Source organism: Scylla paramamosain, chromosome 12 (assembly GCF_035594125.1).
Source record: "Scylla paramamosain isolate STU-SP2022 chromosome 12, ASM3559412v1, whole genome shotgun sequence".
Classification (NCBI taxonomy): Eukaryota; Metazoa; Arthropoda; class Malacostraca; order Decapoda; family Portunidae; genus Scylla; species Scylla paramamosain.
This window is the reverse complement of record NC_087162.1, coordinates 105,919-133,412: the sequence shown is the minus strand read 5'-3', so window position 1 is coordinate 133,412 and position 27,494 is coordinate 105,919. Positions and strand designations below refer to the sequence as shown.

General features: G+C 37.9%; 1 protein-coding gene across 2 annotated transcripts; it reads right to left on the bottom strand.

Moving 5' to 3' along the window:
• Window positions 1–58: 58 nt before the first annotated feature.
• Window positions 59–25,578, bottom strand: LOC135105479 (NADPH--cytochrome P450 reductase-like). 2 transcript variants are annotated; one of them, XM_064013603.1, is made up of 14 exons: window positions 25,419–25,578; window positions 21,444–21,623; window positions 17,377–17,533; window positions 17,034–17,216; window positions 16,038–16,208; window positions 14,618–14,749; window positions 14,090–14,223; window positions 12,554–12,806; window positions 12,246–12,443; window positions 9,943–10,103; window positions 9,103–9,206; window positions 8,440–8,546; window positions 7,858–7,979; window positions 59–5,748 (listed from the first exon to the last, which is right to left on the bottom strand). In XM_064013603.1, the coding sequence occupies exons 2-14, from the start codon at window positions 21,620–21,622 to the stop codon at window positions 5,604–5,606; spliced, it is 2,046 nt and encodes a 681-aa protein (XP_063869673.1). In that variant the 5' UTR covers window position 21,623; window positions 25,419–25,578; the 3' UTR covers window positions 59–5,603. The 2 variants fall into 2 exon arrangements, with proteins under 2 accessions (XP_063869673.1, XP_063869672.1); XM_064013602.1 differs by lacking the exon at window positions 25,419–25,578 and adding an exon at window positions 21,862–22,855.
• Between the last annotated feature and the right edge of the window lie 1,916 nt (window positions 25,579–27,494).

The window sequence follows — 27,494 nt, the reverse complement described above, 5'->3', positions numbered from 1 at the left end:
TTAGTCATGAGCCCAGTGCACTAACCACAATACCATAGGCTATACATTAAACAACATGGTTCAACAAGTAGTTTAATATAAACTTTTGAAACAATGTAAGTAAGAAATTTTTAAATAAGAAAAATACATAAGAGATTTTAAACAATATAGCTAGCTCATACACTTATAATGAAACTCAGTCATGTAAATGCTAACTTCTACCATCATAGCACCAACACAACACCATTTTAACTGGAAACTCAAAATTTACAACAGTACTATCTTATTCCTGAGATGTGATGGAAAGGAATTCAGGTCACTCATTACTAAATTCTTCATAACATCTAACAAATCTTTGCAAAACTATGATATAAACATTTTGTAGTTGATACCTATGCTTTTATAAAACTCTCAAAATATTTGTAAAAAAAAAAAAAATGAAATATAAAAACAAAAACAAAAATAATTTTGTATGGGTTTGTAGTCCAAGACACTTCATGCACACCAAGGAAGCACCACCTTCCTCATACCATAACCATGAACTGCCACTCACTAAAACTGTAAAGCTCAGCTTTTATAGCCATGTTCAAACATAGGGAAATGTTATATTTACTAGTTATTAATACAATGTTAAACTATACAAAATATTCACCAATGTTGCACTTGAATTTGTCAATTATCATTCAAAATTTACTTACAAAATTCTCCAGTAAAAACCATGGCTATTCATTCCCTTAGGGGAATCCTTTGTAACTGGTGTCATATATTTTATCATTGGACTTCCAGCTGGGGGGGGTCCAATACTTATGGCAGAAAAAAGCATGGTCCTCTTGAGAGTGAACCATTTTACCCAAAAGTATCAGCCCCTGCCATGATGTCACCGCATCTCTCAGCTTCATGCCACTGACTTATAGCCTCCCTTCAGCGTGCCTTGGTGTGTATTAGAGAGCAGTGACCTGCAGCAACTTTTCTGCATCCTGGTGTATTATTTTAAAATAATGTCTTGTGATAATTCCTTGTTTGCTAATATGGCTAAAACAAGAGTATTCATCTGAAACTTAAATTAGTTCATGAGCCTCAAGGAAGTAGATCATTCAGTTAGAGAAATAACTGAACAGTTGGCAGCATCCAGGACAAGTCAAGCTTTGGTTACAGCAGTTCAAGGAGGAAGGGAATTGTGATATGCCTCAAGTCCCTGGAAGACAAATAAGAGGGCTGTTACAGTCTTAAAGCATGCAGTAGAGTCTGATATCAAGACCACTGCATGCTTTAAGACAGTAACAGCTCTCTGGGGTGCCCAGTCTGTTTTTTTTTTTAGGTTGAGGCACATCACAATTCCCTCCCTCCCTGAACTGCCGTAACCAACACTCGACTTGTCCTGGATGCTGCCAACTGTTCAGTTATTTCTCTAACTGAATGATCTGCTTCCTTGAAGCCTATGATCTCAATAGTCTCGGATGAATACTCTTTTGTTTTAGTCATAGTAGCAAAAAGAATGAGTTATCACAAGATGTTATTGCACAATAATACATCAGGATGTGGAAAAGTTGCTGCAGGTCACTGCTCACCAAGGAATGCTGAGGGAAGGCTTAAGAGTCAGTGGCACAAAGCTGAGGGATGCAGTGACATCATGGAAGGGGCTGATACTTTTGGCTAAAATGGTTCACTCTCATGAGGACCAATGCTTTTTTTACCATAAGTATTGGACCCCCCCAAAGCCTGATCCCCAATACTTATGACTAGTACTGAGTGTGTGTGTGTGTGTGTGTGTGTGTGTGTTTATAAGAGAGAGAGAGAGAGAGAGAGAGAGAGAGAGAGAGAGAGAGAGAGAGAGAGAGAGAGAGAGAGAGAGGCCCCAAGAACCAGAGTGACATAAGAGCTGAAATTTGAAAGCAGACAAAAACAGTCAAAATTTTACGAGTTTCAAAATGCAATATCTTTTCAGTGGATTTAGAAAGTAATGATTGGTATCAAAATATTCAGTAATTTATGATGTGCTTTACAACTATTCAGTTGGATTACATTGTGAAGTTACAATTAAATTACATTATTAAAAATAAATAGGTGACTTTTTTTCTTTGATACAATTTTGTTATGGATATCACACAGCTACATTAAAATTTTACCTAGCGCCCACACATTGTATAATTCCTATACTCTATCAAGTTGCTTTATTTTCTATGTACTAATAGGGGAATCACAACCATTAAAAGTCTTCTTTTTAGTGAACTTATCAATTTTATGAAAATGAAAACATAAGCAGCATACAAGTACTTCCTAAGATGAACACAAATGAAGAGAATGATACAAGCTTAAAAAATTAAACTGGAAGAAGTAAAACAAAAGAACTAATAAACATTATGACAATATACCCGCTATAAAGGATAATAGAATATAAAGAAATAAAATCATCTGATGTTTCCAAAGCTCACAAAGGCTTCCCTCATGCTTCTTCGTCTTTTAGAAATATCTTTCTTCCATTTCTCTTCCTCTGGAGGGTCCTGGCTCCTCAGGGTGTGTGCTGTTGTCCGCCATAATAATAAAAGGCTTACATGTTGAATAAAAGCAAAATTAGAACAGCACCCTGTCATTTAAGGGTACCAAGTAGGCTAAAGGGAGGGAGAGAGTGAAATGTGTGGGTGTGGTGGTCGCAGCATGAGCCCTCATTGACTGGCTCTTTTTCATGCTGCTGTGGCAAGAGAATTGCTTCTCTCTGGCCCCAGCAGCTGATACCTATCACTCAAGCACGATGAGAAGGTTCCATGGATAACTTCACTTGGATGGATTTTTGACACTATTGCAGGGTCCATTCTGACATCCATGCTCTCTCCCATAACGGTAGGAAGGTTGGGAAAGACAATGCAATAAAAATTATTTTGGTCACGAGTTTACTTACGTCATTCTGACTATGGGTGCCTCATTTTATATATATATATATATATATATATATATATATATATATATATATATATATATATATATATATATATATATATATATATATATATATATATATATATATATATTTTTTTTTTTTTTTTTTTTTTTTTTTTTTATTATGTAGGAAGGACACTGGCCAAGGGCAGCAAAAATCTAATAAAAAAAAAAAATGGCCACTAAAATGCCAGTCCCATAAAAGGGTCAAAGCAGTGGTCAAAAATTGGTGGATAAGTGTCTTGAAACCTCCTCCTTGAAGGAATTCCAGTCATAGGAAGGTGGAAATACAGAAGCAGGCAGGGAGTTCCAGAGTTTACCAGAGAAAGGGATGAATGACTGAGAATACTGGTTAACTCTTGCATTGGAGAGGTGGACAGAATAGGGATCAGAGAAAGAAGTAAGTTTTGTGCAGCGAGGCCGCGGAAGGAGGGGAGGCATGCAGTTAGCAAGATCAGAAGAGCAGTTAGCATGAAAATAGCGGTAGAAGACAGCTAGATATGCAACATTGCGGCTGTGAGAGAGAGGCTGAAGACGGTCAGTTAGAGGAGAGGAGTTGATGAGATGAAAAGCTTTTGATTCCACCCTGTCTAGAAGAGCAGTATGATTGGAACCCCCCCAGACATGTGAAGCATACTCCATACATGGACGGATAAGGCCCTTGTACAGAGTTAGCAGCTGGGGGGGTGAGAAAAACTGGCGGAGACGTCTCAGAACGCCTAACTTCATAGAAGCTGTTTTAGCTAGAGATAAGATGTGAAGTTTCCAGTTCAGATTATAAGTAAAGGATAGACCGAGGATGTTCAGTGTAGAAGAGGGGGACAGTTGAGTGTCATTGAAGAAGAGGGGATAGTTGTCTGGAAGGTTGTGTCGAGTTGATAGATGGAGGAATTGAGTTTTTGAGGCATTGAACAATACCAAGTTTGCTCTGCCCCAATCAGAAATTTTAGAAAGATCAGAAGTCAGGCATTCTGTGGCTTCACTGCGTGATATGTTTACCTCCTGAAGGGTTGGACATCTATGAAAAGACGTGGAAAAGTGCAGGGTGGTATCATCAGCGTAGGAGTGGATAGGACAAGAAGTTTGGTTTAGAAGATCATTAATGAATAATAAGAAGAGAGTGGGTGACAGGACAGAACCCTGAGGAACATCACTACTAATAGATTTAGGAGAAGTACAGTGACCGTCTACCACAACAGCAATAGAACAGTCAGAAAGGAAACTTGATTATATATATATATATATATATATATATATATATATATATATATATATATATATATATATATATATATATATATATATATATATATATTCAGTGTATCTCATGAATTAAAGCAAGTACTTGAAGAGGTAAAAGAATAGGTTATTCTGAGTACAAAAAAGAAATAAGATAAATAAAAATTTCTACATATATGCTTCTTTTGACCTACTTTTGGAATTATGCAAATCTTTAGAATTATATAATATAGCCACTACCTTTGAACCTTAGTGAGAGTAAGGCAGTGTGAAGGAGGCAAAGTTTGGTGGAAGAACAGGTTATTCTAAGTAGATCTTCAACAAATAGATGCTTATTTCATTCTACTTTCAAAAGGGAGTGGCTTCTGGGTCTTCATGTAATTTTGAAAATCCATCCAAACCCTCTTTTCTAACCTGTCCTTAACCTCCTTCCCTTCCTTGTTCTTCCAGGATACAGGAGCAATAGCCAGTTTCAAAAATCTTTTTCATAGCTTAAGGTAAAATAAGAGCCATGGCCACACTGCGAGCAAGAGACAAGTGACCAAGACAGTTTGAGAGGCCACATTGGGAGACACTGAAGGCAGGAGCTGCCATGGCAATGTTACCTAAGTCTCCACAAGAAAAAACTCTTTTTGCAGTACACCTCCTGGCTAAAGATGTTGCTGTCATCTCTGATCACTGCCAGTACACCCACCTTCAAGGACTGTAATGTCAAAAAGATTCTTGCCCCTACTAATGCTTGCTCTCAGTGGTGCCACAGCCTATGTGTACAGATGATTTCCTGGTCAAAATAACCAATCTTTCCAAATAACTCATGGAATGTAACGTAATGTAATGTAATGTAATGAGTGTGTGTGTGTGTACAGTCAATCCTTACCACAAATTGTGCAAGATTAATTTAGTGCTTGGCAAAGTTTTCATTTAAAAGACTGTCCCTGAGGCTGTTCATCTTATTTTCTTTAGCCCTTAGCAGGAATGACAGCCTAGAATACAGGCAAATTATGCTGAGAGAGGGAGAGAGAGAAAATTAAGTAAGACATGTTGGTATTGTAATATCATTATTATATGATACTCATATAATGTGCACCTATATTCTGTTCCTTTCCTTCATAGTCTTATGTGGGAGTTATTAAGCTTTGACCTTTTACACACCACATCCTCTTGTTAAAGGAAACAGTCCTTGCTTACTTATTACAGAAAACCTTAGCAATCTGACCACGGTGATAATCTCAATCTGTTAAGTGACTAGCAAGGACACTACCACTGAGCTACCAAATAATGTGTGTGTGTGTGTGTGTGTGTGTGTGTGTGTGTGTGTGTGTGTGTGTGTGTGTGTGTGTGTGTGTGTGTGTGTGTGTGTGTGTGCACAATATATCAAAGTGATTTTTGTCCTTAAAGTTAATTTATATATTTGTTAAAATGTAGAGATGATAATCTGACCTCAAAAACTTTTAACTCCAAACATCTGATGAATAACGTTTCTGGTTAATCATCTTTCTCACGTACTGCTCTGCTTCCTCCTGAGTCATCCCGCCCTCAGTCTGGCAAATCTTGATGATGAGTGCATGAACATCTCTGGCCATGCACTTTGCATCTCTGTAATGTGAAACACTCATTACAGAGCTACAACCCAGAAAAGAAAATTCATAAGCATTTCTTTACAGTAATCTTTGTGTTAGAAAAGGAGCAGTAGTAATAATAATAATAATAATAATAATAATTCTCTCTCTCTCTCTCTCTCTCTCTCTCTCTCTCTCTCTCTCTCTCTCTCTCTCTCTCTCTCTCTCTCTCTATATATATATATATAATCATTGTTGCCAATCATTTCATGTAATGAAGTATGCATCATCTATCAACACATCCAATTACCAAGACATCCAGTTCTGGGATTGCTTGTACTTCATTATATTTTTTTTATTTTGGTTTCTCTTACACCACCAGGGAGAGAGAGAGAGAGAGAGAGATACTAGGTATGCAGAAATACAAGCTCATTTTAAAAAGTAAAACACATGAAACTTCACATACTTCAGTAATTGAAAATGATCCTCTCTGGAAACATAGTACAGGGAAGTCTAGTTTATCAGTATATGATAAACCAATCATTTGATGTAAATAAATTAAGAACTGTTTTCAACATGAAATCTTAAAAATCTCTAAAATCCATCAGTTCTGAAGCTGACCTCTTATTGAGATAACTTGGGTAATCTTTTTATAATGCTGAATACATTATGGTCACTGAAGACATGTTATACAGTCTATGCAAATCCTGTGAAAGTAAGTCATTGGTACCGTTGCCCACCTGCCATCCTTTTGTAAACAAAGACTGTAATACATGATGGCATTCGTCCTGTTGCATTGCTCTGCCCTGTTAATCCCGAGGACTGAACTGGGTTAATGATTGTAAACTGCTGCAATACGAGATGCGAGTTGCTATGGCAAGCTATTGGTCTCTAGAGAGCAGTGATGGTAATGGGCTGGTGGAAACATGGTGCAATGATTCATAAGCACTGAAATGAGTTTGTGGCCAATGGAAGATAACCAACCATGTATTAATCCCCTCTCCACACTTCACTAGCAACTTTTTCAGTCAGCCTCTAGGTTACATCTTAGGCCCCCTTCACACAGCACCACCATTGGCCACCACTGGTTACCCCAGTGTGAAAATGTTAGGCACACGCGCGTGTGCACACACACACACACACACACTTGAAGGAATATGAGATTGAAAGTGATAGCACATCCTCCTTTATTTTTCTTTTGTATGGTTTCTATTTTGCTATACTGTTTTTTTGGTGTTCATCACGTAGTTGTCTTAGAAGCTACCAGAGGAACACTGAAAAACAGCACAGCAAATAGAAACCATGCAAAAGAAAATAAATAAAGGAGTGTGCTATCACTTTCAGCCTTGTAGGCCTTCAAGAAAACATTCTACCTGGCTACACAATAATATATATATATATATATATATATATATATATATATATATATATATATATATATATATATATATATATATATATATAGAAGAAAACATTCTACCTGGCTACACAATATTATATATATATATATATATATATATATATATATATATATATATATATATATATATATATATATATATATATATATATATATATATATTATTGTGTAGCCAGGTAGAATGTTTTCTTGAAGGCCTACAAGGCTGAAAGTGATAGCACACTCCTTTATTTATTTTCTTTTGTATGGTTTCTATTTGCTGTGCTGTTTTTCAGTGTTCCTCTGGTAGCTTCTAAGACAACTACCTGATGAACACCAAAAAAACAGTATAGCAAAATAGAAACCATACAAAAGAAAAATAAAGGAGGATGTGCTATCACTTTCAATCTCATATTCCTTCAAGAAAAGTGTGTGTGTGTGTGTGTGTGTGTGTGTGTGTGTGTGTGTGTGTGTGTGTGTGTGTGTGTGTGTGTGTGTGTGTGTGTGTGTGTGTGTGTGTGTGTGTGTGTGTGTGTGTGTTCAGTTTGTAATTTAGCTTGAGAGAGAAAAAAAATGATAATGTCACAGAACTGAACCCCTTAAATCATCACTGATAACATGTTCTGTCATTTGAGAATTCATTATATGACTATGCTAAATATAAGCAAACTGCTCATACCTTTAAGAATTACCTGCATTAGCCATGAGACCATTATTAAATACTGTTAATGTCAATTTAATACTCACCCACACACATACAAATGACCATTTTCTTTGCCAATGATTTCCCAAACTTCTTTCTTGTTTCCCTCTAGAAGGTGCGTCACATAAACTTTTTCTGGCTGGTCCCGACTGAAGGCTACATACAGCTAGAAGGTAAGAAGTGCAATATTCACAATTACTGCACATCTCATGGGAAGAAATTTGTAACCATTTCTATCATCCAGATACTCAACACTTTAATTTCTTCATTGATATGCTGACATTATACTGGATCATAAAAAAAACATACTTTTACTTCTTGTGGTGATGATCTTATAGTGACTTATGCTAGAAAACTCTTAACCACTTCCACTGATCTCCATAAACTTTTGTAGTCTCTTGTTTTCTCAACACTCCTTTCATGAAGATGAAGAACAACCATGGGACAGCACATCCTTGTCTATGACTAACCTTTGTATGGAAGTACTTCCCTTCTCCCTCAATATATGTACATTTATTCTGGTGCCAAATCTTGCATAAAATCATGAGATTACTCTATTTTGCAGGTGATTATGACAAACTGTGTAATATTTAACTTGGGTCTGAGATTACGTTGATTGCTCTTACCTTTAAAAGACCCGAGTCTCTATAGGCAGTGAGCTCTTCTTCATACAGGTAGTCATTGGCCTTGTTCCGGCACCCAAAGTAAAGTACAGTTTTCCCCACTGGCTTTCCTATAAAGTTCAAATAAAAATTTGATTAAAATATTATATACAATATTATACACCTAGTGACTTGAGCAACCTCTCCAGTGATCAACCACACACCTCAGTGTTATATATAGATAATATGCAATCTCTTATATGTATAACTTAATCATGTACAGTAGTGTGAGCAAACAGCCTAGGAAGGACTTAAAGATTTATTGCTGTTAGTCAATCTTTACAACAGCAATCAGCTTGAGCTACCTGGATTTTAGAGAGACCACTAACAGTTCCAGTCAGTCTTCTGAACAATGCTGATTTATTATTTGTTAGAGATAAAATGCCATAGACTTATGAGATGAGAGGAGGGAGATCATCATAAAAATAATGATCATTACCAGCACCTACAAGTTTAATGTAGGTCACTTCCCCCAGGTTTCTCCATTCAACTCAATTGGAAACTCCAGTACGTTTATCATTTCTCTATCTAATCTGCCCTACCTTCTTCTACCATGACATTATCTATCTAGACAATTTGCTCGACAAATACAAATTCACAGTCTCAAGGATCTGTGAATAAGCTAACCTTCTTCTTTTTGGAGGTTTCTCTCCTGGATGAAGCCTCGGAAAGGAGCAATGCCAGTGCCCGGCCCAATCATCAGTATTGGAGTCTGTGGTTTACTTGGTAATCTGTTGTGAAGATCATGACGTAAATATCATAGAGATGGCAGCATGATTCCCATCAGTATAAGCCAAAATCACATTTATCAACTCATCCTAAGGATGAGGATCAGTGTACTCAGCTCACACCCAAGTGATCCCAGATTCAATCCTGAGCTAAACAGAAACAAATTAGGTTAGTCTTCCTTCATGCTGCAGCTCATGTTTATCCCTCAGGATGTGACAGACAACTTACTATTCTCTTGGGGCAAGCACACACACATTCACAAAATTAATTGACTCGTTGATTTAACATAGTTCAAAATATTCAACTTAAGTTCATGTTTAACTTCCATTTCAAATGTGTTGCTAAAGTCAAGTCTACCACAAATCTGGATACATCATTACACTGGAGCATCACACTCACTGATTATATCGAATCACCATCCACTGAATTTTCTTTCAGACCATATCTTTTGAAAAATGTTCCTGTTTTGCTTTAATCAGTGCATATGGTGGAAAAAGACCCAGTTACACTAGATATTCATCATTATTTATTGTCTATATGGTACATAAAAGTTGTTTTATACACCATTCATACTGTTTATATGCAATATATTTAAGTATTTCATCAACCGCAATTAAAATGTAATTCACCAATTTTTCCAAATTATTCAAAATAAATTCCAGTTTAATTCATAAATTACCTTGTACTTACTCTGCACCCACAGTTGAAGCTTATTAGACAAATATTAATGCTACATACCTGAACTGTGACTTCCTAACAAATATGGGCATATGGAGCTTGGTGTCATTGTCAGGTCTCTGATTCTGCATGTATGTGGTGCAGACACCTTTGTTGATTCGTCCTGTTGGAGTCTCGTACTTGAGCACATTGGCTGTTATGTGGACCGTGTTAGGATACAACTGAAAGTACAGTAAAAAAAGTAAAGTCACTGCTGCAACATAAATTTACATGGTTAGCAATTCTAAAACTCAATACAGTAAAATCCCTCTTATCCGGCATCAACGGGATCACCGACATGCCGGATACCAGAAGTTGCCGGATACTTGAATAGAAGTGAAATTATGTCCACAATCACCACCCTACACTCACGCATCTTACCATAACAAAGATCAGCTGATCTGATCAGCTGCTTAAGTGTAAGCACAACACGCTTCCTCTTTTCTACAACTTTAGGCATGATGAAGGCGTCAGGAGATAAACAGTGCACACGCGGGACTAAATCACTGAGTAAACACAGTGCAGTGGACTGCGGGTGGCGCAAAGCAGTGCGCTCTGGTGGCGAGGGGACAAAGTATGCCTCGCGCAGGAATTTTAATCGATTTTATGAGTACACATTGATTTTTTATTGATTTTAAGGCTCGGGGAAAAATGTGCCGGATACTTGAAGCTGCCGGATACTCAAATGCCGGATGAGAGGGATTTTACTGTAATCATCTAGGGAAGTTGACAAACCAAATGTCCACATGACAAAAAACTCCACTGGGCTTGAGATGCAAGTACCTACACATGCATACTTATACCCTTGGTCCACCTCTTACTACATTTGATATCTGCCCTTTTTCCACACTAAAGAGATCTCTCATTTATACTACACATTTCATTTGTAAATATTTAGTTAAGCATACTTTCATCAATTCCTTGAATCATCATTATTCTAAAAGACTCCATACATGCTTACATATGTCTGCCTTACTTTCCTAAAAGTGACTCACTGACTAAAGTCTCCACCAACCTCTCTGCACAGAATCTTTTTGCTCAGTCACTCTTCATCTTAGCCTTGTGCACAGATAGATAAATGATAGTGTTGAATCAAGGAAAATATATAATGCAAGTTTTCTAAAACAAACATGATTATAATTAACAGCTTTTTATTATTATCATTATTATTATTATTATTATTATTATTATTATTATTATTATTATTATTATTATGATTATTATTATTATAAGTAGGAATACCAAGAGTTTATATTCAGTTGATTTTTAAAAGAAAATGGATTGTTTTATGAGACAGTACTTGGCTGCTAGACTGGAACTTCACACAGCTGCTATTCTGTGGTCATGTGTTCAAACCCTGCTCAAGCTAGTCTTTCCACTATTGTCAGACATCACTGTCCCTATGAGCAAGGGATTGGGGGGAGTTAAACCAGCCAACAGGTCTTCCTGCAGATACAATCTGAACCTAGACGGACTCAAGAGTCGTGTGGGTGAAGGGGTCCCTTGACCACCCATTATGCTGTCACTTAATGGCAACATTGAATCTTTCAGCTAAATACAGCGGTCACCAAACTACAGCTGTTGTACATGATATTGAGTCACATGGCATACAGGATACCATACAGTAGAACCTCAGTTCATGAGCACCCCTAGGTAAGCACATACCAGTACAATTCAAATTAAAATATTCTAGAATATCAAAGAAAAATAAACTTGTCATGCAATAAAGAGGTATGGCATACATATTTAACAGTGTTGCTACAAGAATGTCATCACTTACATTAATTTTCAATGTTGTTTTAATCTAAAGTAAAATAAATAACCTAACAATTATGGTTAGAATTTGTCAGTCTCAGATAAATACACACCAGGTATGATGTAACGATCTTTTCTATAACGTTGCCTTCTTTGATAACTTTTTTTTTCTTCTTTTCTTCCCATACAGCTCACCCATGGCTAATGTGGAATACCTTTTTTTTTTTTTTCAGAGCTTCCATTCTGGTTTACAAGTATTGAACAGAATGGTTATGTGGCCTGCACTCATCATTCATTCAGTTTGCTGGCCCACTGTGAAAAAAGTTTGGTGACCCCCTGCATAAGTTGAACGTGAATGTAAACATCTATTTACTGCCTCTACCAACTAGCATAACTTTGAATTCTTTCATCAAATTAATTTTGGTTAATGATTGCCTCATCACCTAACTGTGAATTGTTTGAAAACAAATATAAGAGATCTGGTGTATGTGCTCCCTTCAAAATTTACTCAAGTGCACATCATCCTGTTTCCAACAAGAGACCTCACCAGAAAGCTATACACTCTTTACCTTGCTTGATGAAGAGATGGAGTAATATCTTGCTTGAAGCCTTGGCAGAAGTTCACACAGATAGTCAAGAGGAGGTTTACATGAAGGAAGGTCCTCCAAAATGTGCACAATGTTTCGGACATCTTGGACAACCCAGCGCTGGTACTCGGCTTTCCCGGCCTCACTTGTGCCACTCATCAGTAACAGTTTCTCTTTTTCCTGTCCAGAAAAGAGGTAATATTTTGTATGAATTTACATCAAAGAAATAATAAAAGTGAACTTTTAATACAAATGCATCAATTAAACAAGCCCAAAACAAGTTTTCATACCTTGTTATCAGTAGCATACTCAGCAATTTCTTTGAGTACATGAGTTCTAGGCAAAGCTGTGATGTCCACATAATGAGAGAGAGCAACACGATAGGTGCAGGGACAAGGAAATGGGTGTTTCTTACTACTGTCTTCATCCACATTGGTGAGTGTTATCACCTTCTCAGGATCCTCACCAACCAATGCAATGAGATGGGATACCAAGGCTTGGTCATTGACTGGATAAACAGCCACATGATCACCAGCATCATACCTGAAACAATGAAGCATTGGACCTATCAGGTCTCCATTTCTATGTACCAGTAATCCAGTATATAATATATGTAATGCCATTCAGAAACAAAAAAAATTAAGATATATTACCAGTAAACCAGTATACAACATATGCAGTGCCATTCTGAAGCTCAATCTTTTAGAGTAAACCCTTGATAAACCAAACTAAATGGAGGGAGATGTTGACAGTTTATCCAAAAAATTTGGTTTATAAGATGGTCAGAATAGCACATTATAAACTAACAGAGGGTCAGTGATGCATTCAGTAACATGTATTTTTAAAGTGGGTAGCTTCTTTCCATGTGTTTTTTTTACAGTAGATCTTTAGTGGTACACTGCTTAATTAATGTACTGTAATATAAATAAGATAGATCACATAAAAGTATTTTTGATTATGTTGCATACACCAAACAAGGAAGGGATGCTGTGTTGCCATGCTGGGAAGTACTGCTATGAGGCAAAGGGGAAAGAAGCCAAGTGACACACATACCACCACACTACACCAAATAACCAGCCACACACTGAGCTGTGTTTGGTCAGCCCAACCCGGGCGTCCACCATTGGTCAGCTTACCCAAGGGTTACTCACAGCATCATTGGCATGTTTGGTTGGCTTTCAAACTTGTCTGATAAAACGTATTCGTGGTCGGTTTACCAAGGGAAGTTCAGGTGGCACACAGGAGTCAGTTTATCCAAGATTCAGTTTAAAGAGGTTCAGTTTATTGAGGGTTTACTGTATATATCTGGTCAAGTGAGGGATATTTTGTAAATCCCATCCCACAAGCAGAGAGAATTGAAGCCTGATTGGCTGTTATCTCTAAAAAGAGCTAGGCATGACCAGCACATTTCCTTAGATATCCTTACTGTCTGCATCTATTGTTGTCTTTGCATTTCCAAATACTTTTAATCTCCTTTACATCTTTCTCTTATGTAGCCCACCACTCTGTCCTTTTCTTCTTCTACTCACCATCTCCCTCATACTCATATACATATATTCTTGTATTTATCATGCAGTCTGTCATTCTTTTTTTGTAGCCAAACCACCAAATGATATTGAATTTGATGCCCTCCATCACTTTTCACTTCAATCACATACTAACAAGTTATACCCTTTTCTCAAATCACAGATACATCAGTTGTGTAAACTCATATCTAAAACAAACTCATCGCTCTGTAAACCAGTCATTCCTATCTATTCTTGAACCACTGTTCATGCCTCTGGGTTCAAATTATTTAGGAAGGCAAATGCACTGTTGAGCCTTACCGTATCCTTGAGCTTTCAATGTTCAACTCAATGTGGAGACAGTTGCGATTTCCACCTTTAAAGAGTTCTCGGTTGACACCTACTTCTGCCATGAATGGATTTTTTGCATCGAATGGTGGTCTTTGGTTTTCAACCTATGGTAAAAGTAAAATGCCTTTACACATCAGTCTCTTTAGCATTTTACAAGAAGCATCATCCTTTAAACATTATGGTCACAAAATATAGACATCAAGTGAGATATTCATTAGTGATTAAATAAACACAAGTATTTATTGATTTTAGGATAAGTAAGATATATAAAGAGATAAGGAAATTAACAAGATCATAGTTATAAACCAAAGTTAAGAAATGAATTGTCAGTATACACATATAGTAAATATTACAATGTGAAGGGCAGATAACTGAATATTAAAGCAACTGTGGAGATTTAAAGATAAATATCACTGGCACACTGCACATGGCCACACATCCTCCTTGATATTGCCTTGGTGTAGATTATCTTTGTGTTCTCAGTACAGTTGCTCTTACCTTGAACGAATTGAGACGAGCAATCTCTCCAGTGAAGAGACGTGCTGGATCATAGTCCTCAAGAACGGTCAGTCTGTACTGCCTCATGTTGATATCCTGTGCCTGACTATCAATGCCAAATACTTCACAAACCTAAAAGACAAAAAAAATGTAATGAAGCATGTGATGGAAAACAGTGTGCATTCCATCTATATATCTATTTATCTATCTATCTGTGATGTCTAGTTCCCCTTGAAAGAGCATCCCCCAAGGCTTCCATCTCTTCCTATCCATACACCCAATCTACTAAAAGCTCTTTTACATTTATACTCCTTTACCCTATTCTTCCATCTTCTCAGTGGCCTTCCTCTCCTATTAGCACCTTCAACTTCACTCATATACACTTCCTTTACAAACTCTTTACTCTTTATCCTTTCAATAAGACCATACCATCTCATTGTGTTACTTTCTATACATTCCACCACTCCATAATATACACCACTTGTACACACACTCATACCACTACTCTCACTCTCATTGCTCTCACTTACCTATCTTATCATTCCATACACACCTCTGATAACTCGATTCTACAGCTAACACTCTTGATTGTTCAGGTATTTAATCCATACATCAATGTTAGTTAGAGAATAATATACCCTTAAACTTCTCTTTGCACCCATAGACACACTTTTTCCTTTCATGACTTGCAAGTGATCATATGACCTACCTATCCTTTCACAACCCTCTCTCCTATCTCTTCATCCATGTCACCTGTTTTTCTTACACTGTTCCCAGATACACAACACACTCACTTCCTCCATTCTCTTGTATCTATCTATCTATCTATATTCTCAAAACTCCTCCAAAGCAATATCCACAGCAGAAATCTTAATTTATTCCTGTCCTTGTATTCTCACCTTGCATTCTCTAATCACTTCATTTCCATCTTTTCCTTTCTCTGTCCTTTTATGTCAATGGTGGCATCTGCCATATTTCGGTGTATTCCTTTGATCATCTCTCTGTCTTAGGTTACCCTCTCTCACTATCTGCAATTTACAGTAGCTCACACAGTAGCAGCTGCTAATCACTCCTTACTCTGTGCCAACAAAAGTTATGGGCTGCACTGTTAATGTATCTTCCCTTTCCAACTTTGTAGATATGCCACTGCAATCAAGTCAGGTACATAAGTAGACACAGCCGAGTCACAAACTCTGTGACCTGGTAATATTATTTCTATAACTCTACATTAAAATCTTGTCTCAGCTAACCTCCAGTAAGAGACATCTCTGGCTCATAATAAATTACTTCTTCAATGCACTATTTATGTGTTGGAAAAAAGCTATTTTATAAATCAAAATCAAGCAGTGCTAACTATTACTTTGCAGAAAGAATACAAAAATTACTTGTAAGCAATGAACAAAAATTATTCACATAATACCTTTGGCCACATGGCATCCTTCCACGTGATAAAGTCATCCTCCATGTTGGCATCATCATCGCCCATGCCCAACTCAAAGAGTCGCTTGGCTCCCAGCTCACCCAGCCGCTTATCAACATACTTCGCCATGGCATTGTAGTGCTCATATGTCTTGTTTCCCAGCCCAAACACCTGAAACATAATCGTTTAGTAGCACAGTCATTCACCTCCATTCCAACTTATAAACAAGGGAAAGAATACTCAATATATATATATATATATATATATATATATATATATATATATATATATATATATATATATATATATATATATATATATATATATATATATATATATACAGTAAAATCCCTCTTATCCGGCATCAACGGGACCGTCGACATGCCAAATACTTGAATAGAAGTGAAATTATGTCCACAATCACCACCCTACACTCGTGCATCGTACCATAACAAAGATCAGCTGATCTAATCAGCAGCTGATCTGATCAGCTGCTTAAGTGTAAGCACAACACGCTTCCTCTTTTCTACAACTTTAGGCATGATGAAGGCATCAGGCAATAAACAGTGCACATGCGGGACTGAGTCACTGAGTAATCACAGTGCACTGGGCCGCAGGTGGCGCGAAGCAGTGCGCTCTGGTGGTGAGGGGACAAAGTATGCCTCGCGCAGGAATTTTAATCGATTTTATGAGTACACATTGATTATTTATTGATTTTAAGGCTCGGGGAAAAATGTGCCGGATACTTGAAGCTGCCGGATACTCGAATGCCGGATGAGAGGGATTTTACTGTATATATATATATATATATATATATATATATATATATATATATATATATATATATATATATATATATATACAGACACACACACACATGCATGCACACACTACATGTTACTACCATGTAACCTATGATTATATTCATCATAAAGAGTCCTGAATAACAAATGCAAAAATAGGAAATAGACTTTAGTTTCTTGTAGAAATACTGACTGTGTACTGCATTCCATCGAGCTGCTCATCACCATTTTGCAAGAACTCATAAAATTCCTGAGCATTATCTGTGGGATCTCCTTCCCCATAAGTGGCCACACAAAATATGGCCAAGTGATTATCTATTTCTGTCAGCTGAGCCAGCTCATTCATGTCACATTCCTCTGGGTCTGCTACCATTCCCTGAAATATGATTGAAAAGAAAAAATAATGACAATGATTGATATTAGAATACGAGTATATGCCTCTCCACAAAATCTACAATATCCACAAAAAGCAGTGTGGCCATTAACCCATATGCCCATGGGGATGTCACTCATTGTACTTTGGCATCTTCACTAACCTTCATACCAAAACGAGTTGCTTCCTTAGCAAGCCTCCCTGCAAACTCTTCAGCTGTCCCTGTCTGTGATCCGTAGAACACTATAACATTCCTTCCTGATGATTTCATCTTCGATATGAAGCTGGAGTCACTGGCTCGAGGTGCCAACTGAGTAGGACTGAGGAGAGGAGAGACGACAAATTAGAGAACTGAGAGAGAGAGAGAGAGAGAGAGAGAGAGAGAGAGAGAGAGAGAGAGAGAGAGAGAGAGAGAGAGAGAGAGAGAGAGAGAGAGAGAGAGAGAGAGAGAGAGAGAGAGAGAGAGAGAGAGAGAGAGAGATTCAACCATTTCCTCATAGTGATTCTTACACTGACAAAAGCAATGCCCAACAAAAATTATATAATATTTGTCTAACTGAAGAAGTGCACTTTCAACAACCATCCAAGACCATACAGTAATTCCTCCAGTTTGATCACTAGGTTATTGTTACCAAAAATATCTCAGTAAACACAGACACCACATCCAAGTGTTTCATCCAAAACAAAAGAGAAAAAATATAATAAAATAAAAATAAATACTATAATGACAACTTTTTCCTTTTAAGTTTACCACCAAGTCTTGAAGAGCCTGCAGTAGGATGCCAAGGAGACCGACCTCCCGTGGTCTTGCATGAAGCACCAAATTCAGAACTAATTTTAGGTATGTGTGATACAGGGAACCAATAACTGGCCCCATTTTCTCCCCTGCTTGAGATGACATTTTTTCTACTGTGTAGTTTACAGTAACTAATGGATTTAACAAAGCCAACAATTTAAGATGCTGTAGACTGAAGTAGCAGCATGAGTACACATGAGTACAATGTTGAATGCCAGATATCTTTACAATGGTAATTTTTAAACTATGATGTCATTATGAAATATTAATTATGCTACAATAATTTTTGTTTGATAAATATCTATAACATTATACGTTTCTTTTTTTTATAATTGAATTATTAATTGAATTATCTGGAAATATGCACAAGATGAACTTACTTTTGATCCATTTCTTACATAAATAAAAAACCTAGTGTATACTTAAGCTGACCTGAGGAAAGTTCTACTCATTTAGCCAAAAAAAAAGCAACTATTATCCAACAGAGCTTGCCTTAACCTTTGGAAGGTTTATGGACCTGATGGGGTCCCTCCTGTTGTTCTCAAAAGCTGTGCCTCTGTGCTTGCACCTTGCCTAGTCAAACTCTTCCAACTCTGTCTATTAACATCTACCTTTCCTTCCTACAAGAAGTGTGCCTACATTCAGCCTGTTCCTAAAATGGGTGACTGCTCTAATCCCTCAAACTAGCATCCTATTGCTTTAATTTCCTCCCTCCCTAAAGTTTTTTAATCTATCAACACTTCACAACCTTATATCTAAACATCAGTATGGGTTTTGGCAAGGCTGCTCTATTGGTGATCTCGCATTCTTACCGAGTCTTGGTCATCCATTTTAAGGGATTTAGGTGAAACTTTTGCTGTTGCCTTAGACATATCAAAAGCTATTGATAGAGTTTGGCACAAAGCTTTGATTTCCAAACTACCCTCCTACAGTATCTATCCTTCTCTCTGTAACTTTATCTAAAGTTTCCTTTCTAATCGTTCTATTGCTACTATTATAGATGGTCACTGTTCTTAAAGTATTAACAGTGGTGTTCCTCAGGATTCTATCCTGTCATCCATCCTCTTCCTATTATTCATCAATGATCTTCTAAACCAAACTTCTTGCCCTATCCACTCCTATGCTGATGATACCACCCTGCACTTTTCCACATCCTTTCTTAGATGTCCAACCTTTCAGGAAGTAAACAGTTCACGCAGGGAACCCACAGAATGCCTGACCTCAGATCTCTCTAAAATTTCTGATTGGGGAAGAGCAAACTTAGGATTGTTCAATGTCTCAGAAACTCAATTCCTCCATCTATCAACTTGAAACAACCTTCCAAATAAGTATCCCCTCTTTTTCAATGACACTCAACTGTCCCCTTCCTCTACACTGAACATCCTCAGTCTGTACTTCACTTATAATCTAATTCTATCTAGAATGGTCACCCTTTTTAGAAACAGGCTGAATGAAGACAAAGTTCCAGCAAGAAGGAAAGGTAGATGTTGACATACAGAGATGAAAGAGTTTGACTAGGCAAAGTGCCAGCACAGAGGCACAGTTTTGGAGAACAATAGGAGGGACCCCATCAGGTCCATAAGCCTTCTGAGGATTAAGGCCAGCAAGGGTATGGAAAACATCATTGTGAAGTATTTTAATAGGTAGCATGAAGTAGTCAGAGGGTGGAGGAGAGGGAGCAACAAGCCCTGAATCGTCCAAGGTAGAGTTTTTAGCAAAGGTTTGAACGAAGAGTTCAGCTTTAGAGAAAGATGTGATAGCAGTGGTGCCATCTGGCTGAAATAAAGGAGGGAAAGAAGAAGCAAAATTATTGGAGATGTTTTTGGCTAGATATCAGAAGTCACGAGGGGAGTTAGATCTTGAAAGATTTTGACACTTTCTATTAATGAAGGAGTTTTTGGCTAGTTGGAGAACAGACTTGGCATAGTTCCGGCCAGAAATATAAAGCACATGAGATTCTGGTGATGGAAGCCTTAAGTACCTTTTGTGGGCCACCTCTATCATGTATAGCACAAGAACAAGCTGTGTTAAACCAAGGGTTGGAAGGTTTAAGTTGAAAAAAAGTGAGGAATGTATGCCTACATGCCAGACACTATCACCTCTGTTATGCGCTCGGCACACAAAGTGAAGAGACAAGGAAGCGGTAGTCATTCCAAGGAAAACCAACAAATACCTCCTCAAGTTCCCCCCAGCTAGCAGAGGCAAAATGCCAGAAGCACCTCCACTTAGGAGGATCCTGAGGAGGGATTGGAGCAATAGGACAAGATACAGATAAGAGATTGTGATTGGAGGAGCCTTACAGAGAAGGGAGGGTGACAACATAAGCAGAAGGATTAGAGGTTAGGAAAAGGTTAAGAATGTTGGGCGTATCTCCAAGACGGTCAGGAATACGAGTAGGGTGTTGCACCAATTGCTCTAGGTCGTGGAGGATAACAAAGTTGAAGGCTAGTTCACCAGGATGGTCAGTGAAGAAAGAGGAAAGTTAAGGCTGTGATGAACACTGAAATCTCCAAGAATGGAGATCTCCACAAATGGGATGAGAGAATGTGCTCCAATTTGGAAGTTAAGTGGTCAAAGAATTTCTTACAGTAAGAGGAGTTTGGTGAAATGTATACAGCACAGATAAATTTAGTTTCAGAGTGACTCTGTAGTTGTGGCCAGATGGTGGAAAACTATGAAGATTCAAGAGCGTGGGCACAAGAGCAGGTTGTCACTGCGCACATAAACGCAACATCCAGCCTTAGATTGAAAATGAGGATAGAGAAAGTAGAAGGGAACAGAAAAGGGATTACTGTCAGTTGCCTCAGACACCTGTGTTTCAGTAAGGAAAAGAGGAGGAGATTTCAAAGAGGAGAGGTGGTGTTCTACAGACTGAAAATTAGATCCAAGACCATGAATGATGCAGAAGTTAACGAAAAAAGTCGAGGGGGGTGTCAAGACACTTAGGGTCGATATCAGAAGAGCAGTCCAACCTGGGGACATTTGTGGTCCCCTCCTAGGGACTCCGAGGCTGGTGTAGGAGTCACCATGATAATTTTGAATTTTGAGTGAAGATTGTGTGTGTAATTAGGTGCTTGTAGTTTTGTGTGAAGGAAGAGAGTTGTCTTTAGAGGACAGGCTGTGACTGCCCCCTTGTGTTGTGAGGCACAAAGGGAAATGTTCAGTGAGGTCACAGCTGGGTTTAATGATAAGTTCACAGCACCCCCTGATCCAGTGCTTTAGACCTCACTGGGAGTAACCGTCATTTCGGCAGGTGCCTACTGCCTTCTCCGGGTGAGGAGGCAGTAGGCACTGTTTCTGGGAACAGTGCCTTTTTATTTAATTTTTTGTTGCCTTTGGCCAGTAGCCCTCTTACATAAAAATAAATAAATAAATAAATTGGAAGATGGGAATTTCTCATTTAATGATAAACTACAAGGAACCAACATCCTTACGATATTGTGAAACTTTTCAGGGCAGAATTGTCTTCTTTCTTGTTTGTATTTCTGATAAAGAAGTAGTAGATGGAAACAACCCCCAGCAAGGTTAGAAGAACCATGTCCATCATTCCCACTAAGGGTTCAGCAGCCACCTCCTCTGTAGACACGTCCATCATCTCAGGTGTTCCATCCATTCTGGGGAATTGATCCAGAATCAAGAAAGTAACATTACAATATAGATTTTGAATCACATACTCTTGGGAAATCAAATGCATGGAATTCTACATTTTCAGTTAAACAAGGAACACATATCTATATACCAAGCTGACATTCTTCATGCTTCATGAAATAACATAGCCAAAAAAACATACACACACATTCACATCTTTGTGACCAGCAGACAACCATAGGTGAATGACACACATAGCCATACCTCATATTTCAGCCAAAGAATGAAGAGAACCAATTTCTAGTAGCCAAAATGTGTCAGGGTCAGTTATGCAACATAACTTGGGTCTCTCCAACTCGGAGCCCAACAGTAAAAGATGGGAATTTCATCCACTGACCAGCAATCTGTGCACCAGTTGAATTGTTTTCATCACATTTCGTCAAGCGTTTGTGCTGTGCTTGCTGCTAACTAACCGCTAGTTTTTCAGTAGCCACACAACCATGTAATTCTTATTTTTGAAACTTTTAAGAATTGGTGACTAAGCTGCAGGAGAGTTGTAAGAGGAAAGGACTGAAAATTAATGCAGGAAAAATTGAAACCATAGTGATAGTGAAGAAAAAACAGTACATTAGAATGGAAACAAAGGTCAATGGAAGGATTATAAAGCAAGTTGAAAGTTTTAACTACCTCAGGAGCTTAGTCAGTAGAGGTGGTGGAAATGTGGGGGAAATAACAAGAAGAACTGGAATAGCAACGATAGCATTTGGAAATATGAGGAAGGTCCTGACAAATATTAGCTTGAATACGGGGACAAGAATGAGGTTGTAATGTTTTGCATGGTCAACATTAGTATATGGTTGTGAAACATGGATAGTGAAAGCAAGTGAAAATGAAAAACTTAGAAGCTGCAGAGATGTGATTCATAAGAAGAATGAGGAGGATCTCATGGACAGAAAAGTAACATATAAAGAAGTGTTGCAAGGTGCTAGGGTGGTCAGTTATTGAATCATCAGAAAATGACAATTGATGTTCTTGGGACACATAATGAGACAAAGAGGATTGGAAAGGGATTGTCTATTAGGAAAAGTGGCAGGAAGGCGAGCAAGAGGAGGATACAGTGTGTTGGAGATCATAAGGATGGCACATGAGAGAGAAAGGAAGAGGTCCATGATCACCAACATCACAAGACCAGCACCTCAGTAACAATAATGGTAATGGCTATTTTTCTATGTTTAAAATAAGAACTAATATTTTTCATCTCTGTATTTTCAGTCTTAGAATTGGAGCAGGATGTGGAATATTCAGTTTTTTTTTTTTTTATTGAATGTCCTTTTTTTATTGAATGTCCTAAGTGCTAAGGTACACAAGTTTCTCAAAAACTTCAAGGAATGAAGGTTAGAGAATATAAACTAGTTAACTTTTGTATTAAGATGCTGAGCAGAATAGGAGTGAGAGACAGTAAAAAGTCTTGTGCAGCAAAGTTGAAAGTAGCTCACCTGCTGTGGAATTTGCTGCAAGATGAAACTCCCTGCCAAACATTGAAGTTACCTTACTTACCATGATAGGAAGCATTCTGTATGTTTTCTACTAATCTATTATTTATATGTTTCTGATATCTCACTCTCTTAAGGAACATTCCCCTAAAGGGGTGGCCACAGCATGACAGCCTCCATCTCTCTCTCTATCCAATATTCCCTTCCAGCTTGCTCATTTACAATTGTCAAAATACCTATTAAGTCAACAGTATTTCTCCAGAATTATGACCACTGAACACTGGTGGACAAAACTGGGTTTTATTTATTTATTTTTTCAGTGTATATTAGCTAATCCTACTATTCAAGACATTTCTGTCAGAAATCATGAGTCTTCAAAATACCAGTTTTTCATAATAAAATGGCCATACAACAAGTGCTCAAGAGGCCAGTAGGGAAGGCATGTAATGCTCCATGCAAGGAAGCCCCATAACCCCACTCTAGCAGTGATGCATGCATTGCTCAATTGATAACATGCTGGACTTTTTGTTCAGGTGCCAGACTCAGTCCCTGACGCAGCACCTTTCTCCCGAAGTTCAGAATTATTTAGGCTTCCAAATCAACAGTATTTCAATGAGCTGAGTGTGTTCTGGTTGCACTTTGATCTGAGGCAATGCTGGTGATACAAGTGAGAAAACCTTGGTTCCATCAATACAGACATCTAATTATTGTATCATATGATTGAAAGTTAGATCAGGTTTAGACTGGGTTTGATCACCAAAAATCATTAATTTCAGCTTGTGATGGGTAAGTATAAAAATTATTAAAGATTTCTGACTGAAGTGATCATTAGAGTAATTGAAAACACATCAAAATATATTAGAAAAAATTATTTCATCTACCAATGTCACATGGGTGTAATTTTACCAAATCAATTAAGCAAACTAACCCAACAACTGGCCAACTACAGCAGCCTAGGTAGATCAAGTAAGGTAAACTAACCTGATAACTGGCCAGCTGCAACTATCTGGGTAATCCAACTATGGAAGGTTCTTATCAAATGACTGGCCTGCTACAGCTGCATAGATCAACTAAACAGGATAAACTAACTCAACAACTGACCAGCTACAGGTGCCTAAGTATGTCAATTACATCAGGTTAGCTAGGCCAACAGACAGGGGAAGTAGTCAGCACTCGGATATAGTTATCACAGAGACCCAAATTCAAGTACTACTGCCGGAAGCCGCTATTTTTCAAGCTATTGATGATTAGCTAAAGAATACCAACATGCTTCCCATCTATCATTTCTTAAAATAGCGACTAGAAGTGGCATAAGCCTCTACAAGGGGATCATACTCTAAAAGTCTTCCAGCATAACCACAGGCAGAAGCCAACCAACTCAGCCTCCACAAAAATATAAGTCAGACATCTAAGCCTCACAGAAGAGTTACAGCAGAAATCCCTACAGGTGTTGGAGGACAAGAAAAATGGTAAATTACATACAACTGTCTAGGTAAGTCAACTCAGCAACTAGGCAACTACAGTTGCAACTAAGGGTTAAGATAACCTAACAACTGGCTGTCTAGTCGCTGACTCGCCTGGTTCACCTGGTTGGCTATATGTTTAGGCAGGTACAGGTTATTTCTATGAATATAGGGGCAGCACGGATCTGCAGGTATGCGTCAGCAAGATTTCAATAGCAAGCTGTTCTAATAGTAATGACCGAGTTGTTATACATCAGTTGTAAGAACAAGCAAAGAGGAAGATTAACAAGCGGAGTAGCAAGTAACCAGGTAAGAGGTATACTCATAAACGCCTAGACTTTGTAGAGTTTGTAGAATTTACCAGTTTATGGAACAGACGAGGTTGATCTTCGCTAATTCCTTAATTCTAACTAATGCAACTAGGTTTTGTACAATCTTTCAATAATTAAACAGTCATGATTGAAATGATAACCAGGTGTGACTACTGATCAAAAATATATTACACTTAAGAAAGAGCTATGCACCGCACTAAGTGGTGAATTACATCACGTAATGGTACATTTCCTACATCTCAAATACAAGGCACATAGTATGGTCATAGAATAACCACCGGAACCTCGAACATCTTGCAGTGAAAATAATGTGATAAACAACTGTTAATTGGGATAATATCTATCCCATACTGGTAAATTAATGGATTTCCTTCGTCGCAGACTAACACCACAACACTCTTCAGGACACCTTGTTCTCGAGAATACTTTGTCTTCACTTATGTTTAAGGGTAACAAGCGTATACTCACAACACTGATGAAAAATAAATAAATAAATAAATAAATAAACAAAGACTGAAGAAAGTGAACAGTACCTCACATCTGTTTCCTCAAGCACTCTCAGACCAACACTGAGAAACGGCGGGCAGCAGTGCTAGTCTCGTCTGCCAGTAGTGGTGGTAGTGGTGGAGGGTCGGCTGCCGGTTTGTGCTAGTGAGCTTGGGAGAAGTGTGGCCTTGTTCGGTATTACACCCTTATCTCACTCACCCCTTGCTTAGAAACTTCCCCTCTGAATAATAAAACAAAGTAATACCCTTATCAAAGCACGACTAGTGTTTTCAGAAAGCCAGGAAACTCATAAGTGACATTAAAGCAATGCAGACCATGGCAACAAGTACATAAATGAGAATAACAGCAAGAAAAAAATACAAAAAAATAAAAGTGAGCGCCGTTTTGAAAGCTTTGCTGCTATTACTACAACTACTACTGCTAATACTACAACAACAACAACTACTACTACTACTACTACTACTAATACTACTGATTTGATACACGAAACTCGATTTACTCGTTGTTTGAATGATGATACGTCACAGCATGATAAGTAGGTTCTTACTCAACCCTTCTGGCGTTATATAATAAATGGTCCTCGTATCCCGCCTCTCTACATATTTACCATGGTGACATTCATATGTTAATCAGGCATTTTCCCTTCCCTTATATGAGGAGGTTCAAGGGCAAATATTCATCTTTTGTTGGGAACCGTGTGCTGATAATGACTCCTGACTCATATATTGTGATGAAGGGAAATGGAACGCACTAATTAGGCAGACGCCACTCTTTAATGAAGTGACTATATGTAAATATAAGTAACATGTTACCGTATGAGCAATTGTGCGGTGCTCTCTCTCTCTCTCTCTCTCTCTCTCTCTCTCTCTCTCTCTCTCTCTCTCTCTCTCTCTCTCTCTCTCTCTCTCCCTCTGGTCAGAGTGGAAAGCACGGGGAAATATATGATTATCACAAGGCTTTCCACATGTTAGGGACACACACACACACACACACACACACACACACACACACACGAATTTATTCCGTTCGCATAAAAAAAAAATTCCTGTAGCTAATATGATCTGCACACTATAACTACAATGCAATCAATATTTTGATATTTATGCGAGTGATTGGCAGTTAATATGGTATTTCTCAGCTGACCACTCCAGTGCCTTGACTCAAGTTCTGATGATAAGAATTGCTTCACGTATGATAAGTAATCTTAATATTATGATAACCCAAGTTGGCCTTACAAGTAATAACCCGGACTACTTCTTTTTCTTCTTCTTTTTTTAAAACACCTCCTCTCTGTCAATATTAACAGCTTTAATATTGCTTCTTTCCTGCTTTCCTTCTCTACAAAGTCTTTGCACACTTCCTCTTCCCCATGAAAAGAAGGCAGGACTAACCCAAATCCTCACTAGATTACTTTGATGACTTGAAATTAGAAGGTTAGCTATTCCTAAACCACATAATGTTCGTTCCCCTCTCTTAATTGCACGTTCAGCTGATACTTCTCTGCACTATGACGAAAAACTGCTAGAGTCGAACCCATTGCAATACAAACTAAATTCACTAAAAGATCATTCTCACAGCAAATACCGTAACTTGATTGTGATTTTTTTTTTTTTTTCATGCAGGAGGAACACCTGCCTAGGACCAAAAAAAAATACAGTAAAAAAAAAATAAATAAATAAAAATAAATAAAACTGAGATGCCGGTCTCCGAATAGTGATGTTGCATATTAGTTATAATCCAATCACTTCTGTGGTGATCTATTGGTAAAATTCAGAGAACTATTAAAAATCGTTTGCTACACACACACACACACACACACACACACACTGAGAGAGAGAGAGAGAGAGAGAGAGAGAGACAGAGAGAGAGAGAGAGAGAGAGAGAGAGAGAGTTGTACCTTGCCTGATAAAATCTTGTAAATAGAAACATCACCGATCCCATGGCACTAGTCATCGGAATTCTATTCTTATTTTCCCAACTTTAATATAAACAGAGCCTCCCTCTACTTTGTTTTCTCATTTACGTAAAGTAATGTACCCAGTTTCAAGTGCCATGTTACTAGGTTTGACCTTGAGACGTGCTGTAGTGAGAGGTCTTATTCA

Excerpts from the sequence above, each read along its gene's own strand:
- LOC135105479 (XM_064013602.1), bottom strand. Across the intron at positions 14,224-14,617 it reads CTCGTCTCAATTCGTTCAAG|GTTGAAAACCAAAGACCACC; the intron begins GTAAGAGCAACT and ends CTTTTACCATAG. Across the intron at positions 12,807-14,089 it reads ATTGAAAGCTCAAGGATACG|GTATGATGCTGGTGATCATG; the intron begins GTAAGGCTCAAC and ends TCATTGTTTCAG.